We start from the raw sequence: 17529 nt of genomic DNA on the forward strand, positions 1-17529 counted from the left end.
AGTCTGGAGAGCAGGAGGGGTTTTCTATGGGGATTTGCTCCTGCTTTGGACAGTTCCTGACATGGACAGAGGAGGCAACAGAGAGCACTGGGTCAGACAGGAAAGAAAACACCACTTCCTGCTGGACATACAGCAGCTAATAAGTACTGGAAGATTTAAGATTTTTTAATAGAAGTGAATTACAAATCTCTGGCACTTTATGGCACCAGTTGATTTGAAAGAAATTTTTTTGGGGTGGACTACCCCTTTAAACACACTCAGGTTCATCCGAACCAGAGCATGTGGCATTTGATTACCAGTGGCTGAAAAAGTTGATGCACTCCTCAAAAACATGGTTACAGCCTATAGCTATGGTTACACATAGTCTTTTTTTGAATGAAAATCAGGAGTGGAACTGACATGGCAAAATTATAATGGTAAGATTTGTCCAGTTTCTGTTTTTCAACCCACTCCTGGTTAGACTGACCAAAAGGCTGACAGAAATACTGTGTGTGAACATAGCCATAGGCTGTATCCATGTTTTCTAGGACTCCCTAGGGCTGCATCCAACTTCTTCTGCCACATACTCCGGTTCAGACCAACCCAAATGAACGTGTTTGAGATTCGCTCATCTCTAATGTTGATACATCTGAATGAAACATGAAATTTACTTGTAAGCAACAGGAAAAAAATATTCTTACTGAAGATGACAAACAAACAAAACTAAACAACCATAATCTAATAAACAGCTAATGAATTAGTTAATTAATTTAAAATGTTTTTTTCTTTCTTTCTTTTTTAGTAGGGGTAGAGTAATAATTAAGATAATAGATAACTGTGGGCTGGGGCTGCGATGGATTCCTTCTCAGTAGGAGCAAGCTGTAAAGATGTTTGCTCCAGTAAATGGATTAATAGCTTCAGTTCATACATGGGAGAGGGGGGTTAGAATGGGAAGGGAATTGGAATGGGGGTAGAGGAAAAGTTTTGGGGTATTTTTATGTAAAAACTTGGTGTTAAATGGAGGATTTTAATAAAAAAAACAATCTTATAAACAGCAACTGAAATTGTAGTGACATAACAAATGAATAAAGTAATAACAATAGCTGGTATACTGTAAGTCACAATCCATTAAATAAAAAGGAAATGTAGTTCTGTCTCAGATATGTTGTCCTGGAAAAAGAAAAAAAAAAAAAACAGTTGTATGTACGATATTTATAATTTAAAAATACATGTTTAGGGTATGTTCACACTATGTATCTGTGCGGCTGTATTGCGGGCTGTAAATAATCAGCCGTTTTTTTCCAGTTCATGCGTACGCTGGAAAGTATACGATATACGGCTGCACAGTGCACACTATGTATGAGCCTACGGCCCGATCGTAAACGGACCCGCAAAAAATGAACAAGACCATTGTTTGCGTCCGGAACTGTGCAAATTCATGGCCGTGGATTGACTAGCGGTCCGTACAGAGTACTTAAAAAATAGCCGGCAATAATGCCGAATGCCGATGCCTCTAATAGTTATTAATAAATTAATAAAACACATTTTCTTTGTAATAAAGTGCCTTTCGTTGGTCAATAATTTAATTCTAACGAATCCATCATTGTGCAATTAAATAAACTGTTAAAATAAATATATATAAAAATAAATGTATATTTATATATATTTATTTTTTGACAGTATATTTAATTGCACAATGATGGATTCGTTTACATTTAATTATTGAACAACGAAACTGATTTTATTACAACAGAAATGTGTTTTATTAATTAAATATTAATTAGTACAGGAAGCTCCATTAGGCCGTTAATTCATATTCCCGATAATAGAGCATTCTGTACTAATCATCACTTTACTTTAATGAAAACATCAAATGTTTTTTCTAATTATGTTATCACAATAGCATTATTAGAAGAAACATTTTTAATTATATGTGCGCTCAGCTGATTGGTTGATCGGCTGAGCGCACATATAATTAGCGGGTCCGCAGCACAGTGACTTCATTGTGCTGCGGACCAGCGAAGAGGACACATCGGGACATCGGATGGTGAGTATAAAGCTCTCCCCACCCCCTCCCCAGCACTGCACACATCCCAGCAAGGAAGGGAGGTCACTTAACCCCTTCCTTGCTGGGATGGGTGCAGTCTGACAACGGTCTGGCCCCAAGGGGTTAAAGGGAACCTGTCACCCCCAGTGCCGGGGTGACAGGCTCCCGACCCCCCGTTAGAGCCCCCTATACTCACCTAATCCCGCCCGGTCCCGCTTCTGGAGGTGGTCGGGTGACGAAGATCTCAGCCGCTGCAGCCCGGCGCGCGCGCTGAGAGATGAGTCCAACGCTCATAGAGAATGACGGAGCGCTGGACTCTCCTGTCATTCTCTATGGGTGTTGGACTCATCTCTCAGCGCGTGCGCCGGGCTGCAGCGGCTGAGATCTCCGTCACCCGATCGGATCCAGAAGCGGGACCCGGCGGGATTAGGTGAGTATAGGGGGCTCTAACGGGGGGTCGGGAGCCTGTCACCCCGGCACGGGGGGTGACAGGTTCCCTTTAAGGGGGATGCAATACATCCTCCCTTAACCCCTTGGGGGCCAGACTGTAAGCAGCGATCTGTAAAGATGCTGCATACTGTAAGGTGCACAACACCACTCACAATGATGGGTGTTGTGCTCCTGTTTGTGTGTTTTTTGTGTGTTTCTCCCTTTTTGTTTTTCAGATATCGGTATCCAGTGGATTACGTCAGATTCCATGGACTACGTCGATGACCGGCGGTTGTTTGGTGTGTTTTTTTTATAAAATGGTCAATGAGGGGTGTGGGGGTGTTTTTATTTGAATAAAAAAAAAATTTCACTTGTGTCTTGTCTTTATTTCTTTACTTTATAGACTTAGTAATGTATTCCGTCTATTAGACGGCTTCCACTACTAAGTTGGGGCCTAGTGTTAGCCGGTATAAAATGGCTAACACTAACCCCCCATTATTACCCCAGTACCCAATGCCACCAGGGGTACTAGGAAGAGCCGGGTGCCAGTGCTCCCGGAGCGTCAAAATTGGCGCTCCTGGACTGGGGTGGCAGCAGGCTGGTAAGATTTAGGCTGGGGAGGGCCTAAACCAATGGCTCTTCCCACCCTGGTGTTACCAGGCTGCTGTCGCTTGGTTTTTAACCCGGCTGGTTATAAAAATAGGGGGGACCCTATACGTTTTTTTTTGTAATAAATAAATTTTAAAAAAAAACGCATAGGGTCCCCCCTATTTTTATAACCAGCCGGGTTAAAAACCAAGCGACAGCAGCCTGATAACACCAGGGTGGGAAGAGCCATTGGTTTAGGCCCTCCCCAGCCTAAATCTTACCAGCCTGCTGCCGCCCCAGTCCAGGAGCGCCAATTCTGACGCTCCGGGACCACTGGCACCCAGCTCTTCCCAGTACCCCTGGTGGCATTGGGTACTGGGGTAATAATGGGGGGTTAGTGTTAGCCATTTTATACCGGCTAACACTAGGCCCCGATTTAGTAATGGATTCCGTCTATTAGACGGCTTCCACTACTAAGTCTATAAAGTAAAGAAATAAAGACAAGACACAAGTGAAAATTTTTTTTTTATTCAAATTAAAACACCCCCACACCCCTCATTGACCATTTTATTAAAAAAAAACACCAAACAACCGCCGGTCATCGACGTAGTCCACGGAATCTGACGTAATCCACTGGATACCGATATCTGAAAAACAAAAAGGGAGAAACACACAAAAAACACAAACAGGAGCACAACACCCATCATTGTGAGCGGTGTTGTGCACCTTATAGTATGCAGCATCTTTACAGATCGCTGCTTACAGTCTGGCCCCCAAGGGGTTAAGGGAGGATGTATTGCATCCCCCTTAACCCCTTGGGGGCCAGACCGATGTCAGACTGCACCCATCCCAGCAAGGCAGGGGTTAAGTGACCCCCCCTTCCTTGCTGGGATGGGTGCAGTGCTGGGGAGGGGGTGGGGAGAGCTTTATACTAGGGCTGGGCAATATTGGCCTAAATCAATATTGCGGTTTATCGCATATGTAGCTGCGGTAACGATAATTGGATGATAACTGACACGCCCCCTTTGTAAGCCACACCCTTTTACAAGCCACACCCACTTGGCCGTGCCAAACTGGGGATAGTTTGTTTCAATAAAATTTTTTAAAAAAGTACAGTACCTCAATGAGCAGCAACCCAAACTATGTGCACACTACAGGACGTGTATATACAGGTATACAGCATACAGCTATGTGCACACTACAGGACGTGTATATACAGGTATACAGCTATGTGCACACTACAGGACGTGTATATACAGGTATACAGCTATGTGCACACTACAGGACGTGTATATACAGGTATACAGCATACAGCTTTGTGCACACTACAGGATGTGTATATACAGGTATACAGCAAACAGCTATGTACACACTACAAGACGTGTATATACAGCTATGTGCACACTACAGGACGTGTATATACAGGTATACAGCATACAGCTATGTGCACAATACAGGACGTGTATATACAGGTATATAGCTATGTACTATAGGTACCCAGAGTATATACGATGGGTATATAGTATATACAGGTGACAGTACAGGGACGTACAGTATATATGATGGGTATATAGTATGTTATGTATAGGTGACAGTACAAAGGCACTGTTATGGGGACATTATGAGTGGCACATTATAGGGGGCTGTAGATGGCGCTGCACTGACACGCTGTGAAGATCTCTCTCTCCTCTACTATATGGGGAGGCGGGCAGCCGTGTATGGGTACACAGTGGGGGGCAGGCAGCCGTGTATGGGTACACAGTGGGGGGGGCGGGCAGGGGTCTATGGGTACACGGGGGGGAGGGGCGGACAGGGGTCTATGGGTACACAGGGGGGGCGGGCAGCCGTGTATGGGTACACAGTGGGGGGGCGGGCAGGGGTCTATGGGTACACGGGGGGGGGTGGCGGACAGGGGTCTATGGGTACACAGGGGGGGCGGGCAGCCGTGTATGGGTACACAGTGGGGGGGCGGGCAGGGGTCTATGGGTATGGGAGCTGTAGTTCCCTCAGTAACAGTACAGGACTGTAACATAGGAGGAATAATGGTCTCCAGCAGGCAGGAGACCACACACAGCAATAACTTTTCCTGCCTGCTGAGGCCCATTATTCCTCCTATGTTACAGTCCTGTACTGTTACTGAGGGAACTACAGGACAGCCGCCCCCATGTGCTGCTCCTCCACTTTCAGCTCTGACATGGCCTCTTCCCTGCACACACAGGACAACGTGTGCAGCGCTCGCTCGCTGGGAGTTGGGGGACCGGTACCAGTTCCGTCCGAGTGCCCTTCTTCCCCGGCCAGCGAGCGCTGCACGTTAATGTTCTGCGTGTGCAGGGACGCCGGGTGGGCGCTCGGACTGGATGGGTGCGGGGAGAGGGCTGTGCACTCTGGCATTCTCACCTGGGCCCTGCTGCTCCTCCCACCTCCTGCTCCGATTCCGGCGTCCCTGCACATAACGTGCAGCGATCACGCCGGGCCGCGAGTTTGTGTGCAGGAGCTCTCTGGGAGATAGTTAACAATGTTCGTGCAGCCCTTGCTGTATATAGTAAATAATAAACTGTATACATTACCTCTCATGCTCCCTGGTAACTTCCTGGCTTCTCACCAGCCACCGGTACAAGTTCAGAGCCGGTCTCTGAAGCCTCAGGCTCCTCAGCCAATCACTGGCTGCGGTGGTACTGTTCCGGTGAGCAGCCTATCACTTCAGAGACCGGCTCTGAACATGTACCGGCGGTTGGAGGGCAGCATGGAGAAGCAAAGAGAACACAGAGGAGTGTGGAGAGGAAATTCATTAGCCATCGGTCGCGCATCACTGTTACATGTAGCGATGCGCATCCGGCAGCCGATAATTTTAGGTCAGCATCAGAAGGCATGACCAGCCAATCATTGTCTTTTTACATGGAGCAATGATCTGCTGAATCGGCAGATCTGTGTAACTTTAGAGGCATACCAGACATGTTAAGACTAAATAACCACAGGTATATAAGCGCTCTCTGCTGCCACCTCTGTCAATGACAGGAACTGTCCAGAGCAGCAGCAAATCCTCTCCTGCCCTCCAGACTAGAAAGAATACAACACTTCCTGCAAGACATACAGCAGCTGGTAAGTGCTGGAGGACTTGACTTTTTTTTTTTTTAATAGAAGTAAATGACCAATCTCTGGCACCAGTTGATTTGAAATAAAAATACTTTGGGTGAACATCCCCTTTAAATCAACTTTAAATCATCTTTCTGGGTGTATCACATAACGAGACAGGATATACTTAAAGCGAATGTATCACTAGGTACATCGCTTTGTTTTTTATATTAACAGACCAGCGAGGGAATGCCAATGCCGTGGCCCTTTTTTTGTTACCAGCGCCCAGTTCCCAGTGTATACACTATGGCTGTGATTCTATGCAATCTAATGTAATGCCGCAGTGGCAATAAACTACTGCTGTGTCTGCAAACTGCAAAAACGGACGTTGTTTAATGAAAAAATACCCTGTGTGAACGTGGCCTCAGAGCAGGAAGCAGAGTAATGACGGGTTTAGGTGTAACTGTCATGTCACACAACTGTACAGAAAGCAAATAGTATAGGTGATAGGAAACTGACTGGTTTTGGGAGGCAAAAAAGTCTCTTTCTGTCCTCAAAAAGCTGCCCCCCCCCCCCTCCATAGGTTATAAATGACACTATACTATAACACTATGTTATAACTTCCATGTAAATATATGCTGGGGAGGTTGTGAGACGCCAAACAGCGGCATCTACCATCCAGAACATAGGAGCCATCTAACAGATATATTGGGAGCTCATTCATGATGGAGCCGTCAGGTTATACAACACTCAGCATCTACCATAAAGCATTATGTCAGCCTGGAAGGGGGTGTATTCCTGATTATCACCATAAATAAAGCCCCTCTATAGACCCCGTCCTGCACTACCAGGCAGAGAAAACACTGGTTATTACTTTTCTTTACTAACGGGACAAAAAGTGGAGCAGAGAACAAATCCTGTAATCTTATAATGTAGAAGTCCAGTGCAGGTACATATAGGGGGAGATTTATCAAACATGGTGTAAAGGGAAACTGGCTCAGTTGCCCCTAGCAACCAATCAGATTACAGGTTTCATTGCTCACAGACTATGAAAAATGAAAGGTGGAATCTGATTGGTTGCTAGGGGCAACCGAGCCAGTTTCACCTTACACCATGTCTGATAAATCTCCCCCATAGTATTCATCTCTGAGTGCTCTGGCCACACCCACTGCTTGTGATGTCATCATGACACGTATGAGGATGATGTCACAATAGAACCTGATTGTGGCAATAAAACCAAGCTGCACCCTGACAGCAGTGTTAGTCCAGGCTAACTTTTGTTGGAGTTGGAGTGTTGGAGAGTCTCTCAGGATGACAATCAGGAAGAGAAAGATTTCGACTGTGGCCCAGCCACCAAACCCTGCCCCACCACCACGCCCCGCCCCATCCAACCCTGCCCCACCACCCCGCCCCGCCCCATCCAACCCTGCCCCACCACCCCGCCCCGCCCCATCCTACCCTGCCCCACCACCCCGCCCCGCCCCATCCTTCCCTGCACCACCACCCCGCCCCGCCCCACCACCCCGCCCCGCCCCATCCTACCCTGCCCCACCACCACGCCCCACCCCATCCTACCCTGCCCCACCAGCAAGACCGGCTCGCATGCTCAAGAGGGCATACAAGAGTATCTGCGAGCCCATGGAGGTTGGCGGACGCCAATTTCCCGATGATGTGGAGATGGTGGATGTATCAAAGAAGAAGAGGAGGAAGATTTCCACATCTCGCCTGCCGGCGGTGGAGGACATGGAGGTGGACTGAAGGCTGCAGATTGAGGATCTGCCTACATGCAACATCTATTGGGACTCATCTAGAGGTAAGAGCCTGACAGTGACAACCCTCTCCTCTGACTGTTCTACAACTGTGAAAAGACAAAATGTTCATTTTTCTCACTCATTTATTTCTCTTATTTCTTTGCAGTTTCCCAATAACCTCTATAACATCTGAGGCTCCTGAAGACTCCAACAGAGAGGAGACCATCTATATTATCTGAGGCACCTGAAGACTCCAACAGAGAGGAGACCATCTATTAGATCTGAGGCTCCTGAAGACTCCAACAGAGAGGAGATCATCTATTATATCTGAGGCTCCTGAAGACTCCAACAGAGAGGAGATCATCTATTATATCTGAGGCTCCTGAAGACTCCAACAGAGAGGAGATCATCTATTATATCTGAGGCTCCTGAAGACTCCAACAGAGAGGAGACCATCTATTAGATCTGAGGCTGCTGAAGACTCACCCAGAGAGACCATCTATAATATCTGAGGCTCCTGAAGACTCCAACAGAGAGGAGACCATCTATTAGATCTGAGGCTGCCTAAGACTCACTCAGAGAGGAGACCATCTATAACAGGTGTCAAACTGCTGAGACTCTCATGAAGACTCATCCAGAGAGAAGACCCCAGTTTAGCAGACCATCAGTAGCCGACCACTCAATTTATTCAATTATTAATAAATATATATTTTTATACCAAGTTTTTTTTTTTTTTTACTTTTTTGTTTCTTCCACAGGTCTTAAATAGTTTTTTTTTCTGTAAAAAAAAGGCTAGGGCCTATTTTTTGGAGATAGGTGTTATTGTCCACACAGTATGCCCCTACACTGTAGCCCACTCTGTACAATAGATAGCCGCCATACTGTACGTACCACTGCTGCTAGGCTTCTATAATAAAGGGTTCTCTGTAGTTTGGTCCCCATAGGGGTGTGTGTGTGTGTGTGTGTGTGTGTGTGTGTGTGTGTGTGTGTTAGGGCTGGGCGATATTGGCCTAAACCAATATCGCGGTTTATCGCAGATGCAGCTGCGGTAACGATAATTGAACGATAACTATGACACGCCCATTTGTAGGCCACACCCCTTTTACAAGCCACACCCACTTGCCTATGCCAAACTCGGGATATTCTGTTCAAAAAAAGAAAAGTAACTCACTGAGCAGCAACAAAAGGCTGTGAATTTAGTCTATTGTCATTATTAGGGGGTCTCATCAGAGTTATACAGCTACGTACACACAGGAGGGGGACAGGTCTCTATATATATACACATAGGAGGGGGACAGGTCTCTATATACACATAGGAGGGGGACAGGTCTCTATATATACTCAGGAGGGGGACAGGTCTCTCTATACTCAGGAGGGGGACCGGTCTCTCTATACACAGGAGGGGGGACAGGTTTCTCTATACACAGGAGGGGGGACAGGTCTCTATATATACACAGGAGGGGGGACAGGTCTCTATATATACTCAGGAGGGGGGACAGGTCTCTCTATACACAGGAGGGGGGACAGGTCTCTCTATACACAGGAGGGGGGACAGGTCTCTCTATACACAGGAGGGGGGATAGGTCTCTCTATACACAGGAGGGGGGACAGGTCTCTCTATACACAGGAGGGGGGACAGGTCTCTCTATACACAGGAGGGGGGACAGGTCTCTCTATACACAGGAGGGGGGACAGGTCTCTCTATACACAGGAGGGGGGACAGGTCTCTCTATACACAGGAGGGGAGACAGGTCTCTCTATACACAGGAGGGGGGACAGGTCTCTCTATACACAGGAGGGGGGACAGGTCTCTCTATACACAGGAGGGGGGACAGGTCTCTCTCTATACACAGGAGGGGGGACAGGTCTCTCTATACACAGGAGGGGGGACAGGTCTCTCTATACACAGGAGGGGGGACAGGTCTCTCTATACACAGGAGGGGGTCAGGTCTCTCTATACACAGGAGGGGGGACAGGTCTCTCTATACACAGGAGGGGGGACAGGTCTCTCTATACACAGGAGGGGGGACAGGTCTCTCTATACACAGGAGGGGAGACAGGTCTCTCTATACACAGGAGGGGGGACAGGTCTCTCTATACACAGGAGGGGGGACAGGTCTCTCTATACACAGGAGGGGGGACAGGTCTCTCTATACACAGGAGGGGGGGACAGGTCTCTCTATACACAGGAGGGGGACAGGTCTCTCTATACACAGGAGGGGGGGCAGGTCTCTCTATACACAGGAGGGGGGACAGGTCTCTCTATACACAGGAGGGGGGACAGGTCTCTCTATACACAGGAGGGGGGACAGGTCTCTCTATACACAGGAGGGGGGACAGGTCTCTCTATACACAGGAGGGGAGACAGGTCTCTCTATACACAGGAGGGGGACAGGTCTCTCTATACACAGGAGGGGGACAAGTCTCTCTATACACACACAGCAGACAACTGAGACAGCTCTGCTATTGTAGTGTTCATGAACTGTGACAGCTCTGCTATTCCAGCTCTGCTATGCATGTACATACAGAATTGAGAAACCCTTTTCTCCTTTAGCCTCTGCCTCGGGTGTCAGTGATAAGAGGAGAGCACGGCAGCTAAACAAGACAGCGGCTCCTCCGTGCAGTAACCTGCTGCTACACAGACACTGTCCCATCAATCCTTATCTGGCCTGGGGGGGGTGATCTACAACCCTGCGGCTGGAGAGTGTACCTCCCGGAGACTGGTGACGGGGGAGGGCTGTGTGGACGGCAGCGGCACATAGTAGGAAGCAGGGGCTGGCTGGCAAACTCTAGCCTGGGGGGCAAGCACACAGCAGTGGCCCATCAGTAGCGGATAATCGCCAGGGCACATATACTTAATGGAGAACTCTTGCCGAACCTAAACATCCCAAGCCGGCAGGGGGTGAGGGGAACATAATAAAGAATCCATACTTACCTGTCCCTATGCCCCCGCAGTGCTGCATCACTGCTCACAGACCGGTTCCTGCAGCTCCTGGTCCTGCAACGTCATATACTGGGGCGAGTGGGTACGTCCTGTCGGGACATGACAATGCAGGAAAGGGAGGAACAACAATAACGGTAGCTGTGAGAGAGGTGGTGAACCTGTCCTGCATGGACACAGGGACGAGTAAGTATAGATTCTTTTTTATGTTCCTCCAACCTCTGCCGCCCCAGGATTTTTATATAAGGCCAGAATTTAATCTGCTCTGGATTGGATTATACCTTGTATGGACATGGACATCATACTATTACTGACCAAATCCTGTATACTCATATTACCAATAATACTAGTATACATGGGACAAATAATACCGCCACACCATGACCACATACTACAATCATATAGTAACTACATTATAAATGGTTACTTAATAATAAAGTAACACCACGAGCATTACTACTATACTGGTACTACACTCCACCACATAGGTGCCAATATTCCCCCATACAGTGACCAAATAGAGGTAGATACCAGCTGTACACAGGCTCTGTATACCATGGAAGTACAGTGCAGACACATCCAGTGACTCACAGGTGACGTCTTCTCTGATCAGATTCGGTCAGGTTTCCTTTTCTTTTCCATCATGAAGAATTCTTCCAACCACAAATCATCCCAGCAGTATCTGCCAGACAAACATCTTCAGCACCTTACTTTTACAGCACCTTTACCCACCTTTATAAAGCTCCCCATCATAGTGCCCCTAAACAGTAACAGGAACTTCTTTAAAGACCAATCTGTAGTAATTTCCCTTTTCTGTGCCTCTGTTTAAAGTTAGGTCCCTTCTTCATACCTGTATCTGTAGTAAGACCCCTTCTTTGTGCCCTCATCTGTAAGGAGACCCCCTCTTTGTTTCCCATCTGTAGTTGTGCCCCCTCTCTTTGCCCTCATCTGTAGTTAGGCACCCCTTTGTGCCCCCATCTGCAGATAGCCCCCCCCCCCCACCTCTACTTGTGCTAAGTGAATGGCACACATTTGTCCTAATGAACTGTACTACTGTCCCCCTGGATAAACTGTGCCTCTTATGAACTGTGTCTATAATAAATAGTACCACTCACCCCCCATACTATATTGTGCCCACAATGTACTTTACCACTGCCTACCTAATGAACTATGCTACTGCCCCCCTAATGTACTCGACCACTGTCCTCTAATGTACTATACCAATGTCCTCTCTACTGTACCACTGTCCTCTCTAATGTACTGTACCACTGTCCTCTCTAATGTACTGTACCACTGTCCTCTCTAATGTACTGTACCACTGTCCTCTAATGTACTGTACCACTGTCCTCTAATGTACTGTACAACTGTCCTCTCTAATGTACCACTGTCCCCTCTAATGTACTGTACCACTGTCCTCTTATGTAATGTACCACTGTCCCCTCTAATGTACTGTACCACTGTCCCCTCTAATGTAATGTACCACTGTCCCCTCTAATGTAATGTACCACTGTCCCCTCTAATGTACTGTACCACTGTCCTCTTATGTAATGTACCACTGTCCCCTCTAATGTACTGTACCACTGTCCCCTCTAATGTAATGTACCACTGTCCCCTCTAATGTACTGTACCACTGTCCCCTCTAATGTACTGTACCACTGTCCTCTAATTATGCATTGTCTCAATGCAGTATCCTATGTCCTATTGTAAACACTGTGGTCAACTATTTGCATGCAGCCACTCTGCTGCTACTACAGCTTTGCTGACAATTTTCACCAAAAAAGAAGAATGCTGAACTTACGTAGCAAGAAAATTCAATCTTTATTAAGTACATATATTTAAAACAATTCATAAAAAGAAAAAAAAACTAACATTAAAAAGAACAGTGGCTATCCCGGAGGTGGTTCTTAATTAATTGACTCATATTATTTGCTGCAATCCCTGACCCACAACACAAGTCGTTCTTACAGATGGATAAAGTGCAATACACAATAAATAATGCTAAACGAATGTTATATTACAATGCCAAAGTGCTAGTGCATAAAATTCATTGGATTAGCGTATATCATAACATTAATTCTATAGTCCACCTATTTGTTGTTTTTACCCCACAAATTCTGGGGATCCAGCAAGTATACTACCTTAAAGGTCTGTTTGTTATATAGCTCCTCCGGGACGCCACCACCTCGACGCGCGTTTCGTTGCCTTCGTCCGGGGGTAATAATATGAGTCAATAAATTAAGAACCACCTCCGGGATAGCCACCGTTCTTTTTAATGTTAGGTTTTTTCTCTTTTTATGATTTGTTTTAAATATATGTACTTAATAAAGATTGAATTTTCTTGCTACGTAAGTTCAGCATTCTTCTTTTTTGGTGAACACTGTCCTCTAATGTACTGTACCACTGTCCTCTAATGTAATGTACCACTGTCCCCTCTAATGTACTATACCGCTGTCCCCTCTAATGTACTATACCGCTGTCCTCTAATGTACTGTACCACTGTCCCCTCTAATGTACAGTACCACTCCCCCCTAATGTACTGTACCACTGTCCTCTAATGTACTGTACCACTGTCCTCTAATGTACTGTACCACTGTCCTCTCTAATGTACTGTACCGCTGTCCCCTCTAATGTACTGTACCGCTGTCCTCTAATGTACTGTACCACTGTCCCCTCTAATGTACTGTACCACTGTCCTCTCTAATGTACTGTACCACTGTCCTCTCTAATGTACTGTACCACTCCCCCCCAATGTACTGTACCACTGTCCCCTCAATGTACTGTACCACTGTCCCCTCTAATGTACTGTACCACTGTCCCCTCTAATGTACTGTACCACTGTCCCCCTAATGTACTGTACCACTGTCCCCCTAATGTACTGTACCACTGTCGCCTCTAATGTACTGTACCACTGTCCTCTCTAATGTACTGTACCACTGTCCCCTCTAATGTACTGTACCACTGTCCCCTCTAATGTACTGTACCACTGTCCCCTCTAATGTACTGTACTACTGTCCTCTCTAATGTACTGTACTACTGTCCTCTCTAATGTACTGTACTACTGTCCTCTCTAATGTACTGTACTACTGTCCTCTCTAATGTACTGTACCACTGTCCTCTAATGTACTGTACCACTGTCCTCTCTAATGTACTGTACTGTACCACTGTCCCCTCTAATGTACTGTACCACTGTCCTCTCTAATGTACAGTACCACTGTCCCTTCTAATGTACTGTACCACTGTCCCCTCTAATGTACTGTACCACTGTCCCCTCTAATGTACTGTACCACTGTCCTCTAATGTACTGTACCACTGTCCCCTCTAATGTACTGTACCACTGTCCCCTCTAATGTACTGTACCACTGTCCCCTCTAATGTACTGTACCACTGTCCCCTCTAATGTACTGTACTACTGTCCCCTCTAATGTACTGGACCACTGTCCCCTCTAATGTACTGTATCACTGCCCTCTCTAATGTACTGTACCACTGTCCTCTCTAATGTACTGTACCACTGTCCCCTCCACTGGCGGAACTACCGCCGTAGCAGCCATAGCGGCTGCTACGGGGCCCCGCCGCATCAGGGGGCCCGTGACGCGGGTCCCGTGCTCCTCCTGACCCGGCGACTCCTTTCCCCAACCATAGAGAAAAGGAGTCACTGGGCCAGGAGGAGCACGGGACCGACCGTCTGATGCGCGGCTGCTGGGGGTGTCGCGTCCTATCCCCGGCAGCGCGCGTATCATAGAGCTCTCTGTGTGCCGGAAGTCGCGGCCGCAGCACAAGCCCACAGAGAGCTCTATGATACGCGCGCTCTAGATAGGACGCGACACCCCCGGCAGCCGCACATCAGACGGGGGACTGACAGGAAAAAGGCTCGACGGGGGAGCGCGTTGTAAGGTGAGTGTGTTTGTTTTTTTTAAACCTGCTTTTCGGGGGGGGAGGAGAGAGAAGGGGGCATCTATAACGGGGATGGGGAGAAGAGGGCATCTATAAGGGGGATGGGGAGAGGAGGGCATCTATAAGGGGGATGGGGAGAGGAGGGCATCTATAAGGGGGATGGGGAGAGGAGGGCATCTATAAGGGGGATGGGGAGAGGAGGGCATCTATAAGGAAGGGGGGAGAGGAGGGCATCTATAAGGGGGATGGGGAGAAGAGGGCATCTATAAGGAAGGGGGGAGAGGAGGGCATCTATAAGGAAGGGGGGAGAGGAGGGCATCTATAAGGAAGGGGGGAGAGGAGGGCATCTATAAGGAAGGGGGGGAGAGGAGGGCATCTATAAGGAAGGGGGGGAGAGGAGGGCATCTATAAGGAAGGGGGGAGAGGAGGGCATCTATAAGGGGGATGGGGAGAAGAGGGCATCTATAAGGAAGGGGGGGAGAGGAGGACATCTATAAGGAAGGGGGGGAGAGGAGGGCATCTATAAGGAAGGGGGGGAGAGGAGGGCATCTATAAGGAAGGGGGGGGAGAGGAGGGCATCTATAAGGAAGGGGGGGAGAGGAGGGCATCTATAAGGAAGGGGGGGAGAGGAGGGCATCTATAAGGAAGGGGGGAGAGGGGGACATCTATAAGGGGGATGGGGAGAAGAGGGCATCTATAAGGAAGGGGGGGAGAGGGGGACATCTATAAGGAAGGGGGGGAGAGGAGGGCATCTATAAGGGAGGGGGGAGAGGAGGGCATCTATAAGGAAGAGGGGGAGAGGAGGGCATCTATAAGGAAGAGGGGGAGAGGAGGGCATCTATAAGGGAGGGGGGGAGAGGGGGACATCTATAAGGAAGGGAGAAGGGGGCATCTATAAGGAAGGGGGGGAGAGGAGGGCATCTATAAGGAAGGGGGGGAGAGGGGGACATTTATAAGGAAGGGGGGATAGGAGGGCATCTATAAGGAAGGGGGGATAGGAAGACATCTATAAGGAAGGGAGAAGGGGGCATCTATAAGGAAGGGGGGGAGAGGGGGGACATCTATAAGGAAGGGGGGAGAGGAGGGCATCTATAAGGAAGGGGGGGAGAGGGAGACATCTATAAGGAAGGGGGGATAGGAGGGCATCTATAAGGAAGGGGGGAGAGGAGGACATCTATAAGGGGGATGGGGAGAAGAGGGCATCTATAAGGAAGGGGGGGAGAGGGGGACATCTATAAGGAAGGGGGGGAGAGGAGGGCATCTATAAGGGAGGGGGGGGAGAGGGGGACATCTATAAGGAAGAGGGGGAGAGGAGGGCATCTATAAGGGAGGGGGGAGAGGAGGGCATCTATAAGGAAGAGGGGGAGAGGAGGGCATCTATAAGGGAGGGGGGAGAGGGGGACATCTATAAGGAAGGGAGAAGGGGGCATCTATAAGGAAGGGGGGGAGAGGAGGGCATCTATAAGGAAGGGGGGGAGAGGGGGACATCTATAAGGAAGGGGGGATAGGAGGGCATCTATAAGGAAGGGGGGATAGGAAGACATCTATAAGGAAGGGAGAAGGGGGCATCTATAAGGAAGGGGGGGAGAGGGGGACATCTATAAGGAAGGGGGGAGAGGAGGGCATCTATAAGGAAGGGGGGGAGAGGGAGACATCTATAAGGAAGGGGGGATAGGAGGGCATCTATAAGGAAGGGGGGAGAGGAGGACATCTATAAGGGGGATGGGGAGAAGAGGGCATCTATAAGGAAGGGGGGGAGAGGGGGACATCTATAAGGAAGGGGGGGAGAGGAGGGCATCTATAAGGGAGGGGGGGAGAGGAGGGCATCTATAAGGGAGGGGGGGAGAGGGGGACATCTATAAGGAAGAGGGGGAGAGGAGGGCATCTATAAGGGAGGGGGGAGAGGAGGGCATCTATAAGGAAGAGGGGGAGAGGAGGGCATCTATAAGGGAGGGGGGAGAGGGGGACATCTATAAGGAAGGGAGAAGGGGGCATCTATAAGGAAGGGGGGGAGAGGAGGGCATCTATAAGGAAGGGGGGGGAGAGGGGGACATCTATAAGGAAGGGGGGATAGGAGGGCATCTATAAGGAAGGGGGGATAGGAAGACATCTATAAGGAAGGGAGAAGGGGGCATCTATAAGGAAGGGGGGGAGAGGGGGACATCTATAAGGAAGGGGGGAGAGGAGGGCATCTATAAGGAAGGGGGGGAGAGGGAGACATCTATAAGGAAGGGGGGATAGGAGGGCATCTATAAGGAAGGGGGGAGAGGAGGACATCTATAAGGGGGATGGGGAGAAGAGGGCATCTATAAGGAAGGGGGGGAGAGGGGGACATCTATAAGGAAGGGGGGGAGAGGAGGGCATCTATAAGGGAGGGGGGGAGAGGGGGACATCTATAAGGAAGAGGGGGAGAGGAGGGCATCTATAAGGGAGGGGGGAGAGGAGGGCATCTATAAGGAAGAGGGGGAGAGGAGGGCATCTATAAGGGAGGGGGGAGAGGGGGACATCTATAAGGAAGGGAGAAGGGGGCATCTATAAGGAAGGGGGGGAGAGGAGGGCATCTATAAGGAAGGGGGGGAGAGGGGGACATCTATAAGGAAGGGGGGAGAGGGGGACATCTATAAGGAAGGGGGGATAGGAAGACATCTATAAGGAAGGGAGAAGGGGGCATCTATAAGGAAGGGGGGGAGAGGGGGACATCTATAAGGAAGGGGGGAGAGGAGGGCATCTATAAGGAAGGGGGGGAGAGGGAGACATCTATAAGGAAGGGGGGATAGGAGGGCATCTATAAGGAAGGGGGGATAGGGAGACATCTATAAGGAAGGGAGAA

At 48.6% G+C, this 17529-nt stretch overlaps 1 protein-coding gene and 1 long non-coding RNA gene across 2 annotated transcripts in view; one reads left to right on the top strand and one right to left on the bottom strand.

The window, feature by feature from the left end:
* Positions 1-305: 305 nt before the first annotated feature.
* The window catches only part of LOC138793007 (inactive serine/threonine-protein kinase TEX14-like), a 73218-nt gene continuing 55994 nt past the window's right edge, over positions 306-17529 (bottom strand). Inside the window, exon 18 of the mRNA XM_069971217.1 lies at positions 306-1149. Within this exon, the coding sequence (XP_069827318.1) occupies positions 1136-1149 (14 nt within the window). The 3' untranslated portion in view covers positions 306-1135. The remainder of the gene's footprint in view (positions 1150-17529) is intronic.
* Positions 7275-8587, top strand: LOC138793804 (uncharacterized). The gene is made up of 2 exons (XR_011363357.1): positions 7275-7928; positions 8033-8587. It is a non-coding gene; the product is annotated as an uncharacterized lncRNA (long non-coding RNA).

The sequence above is a fragment of the Dendropsophus ebraccatus genome, chromosome 5 (genome assembly GCF_027789765.1).
Source record: "Dendropsophus ebraccatus isolate aDenEbr1 chromosome 5, aDenEbr1.pat, whole genome shotgun sequence".
Classification (NCBI taxonomy): Eukaryota; Metazoa; Chordata; class Amphibia; order Anura; family Hylidae; genus Dendropsophus; species Dendropsophus ebraccatus.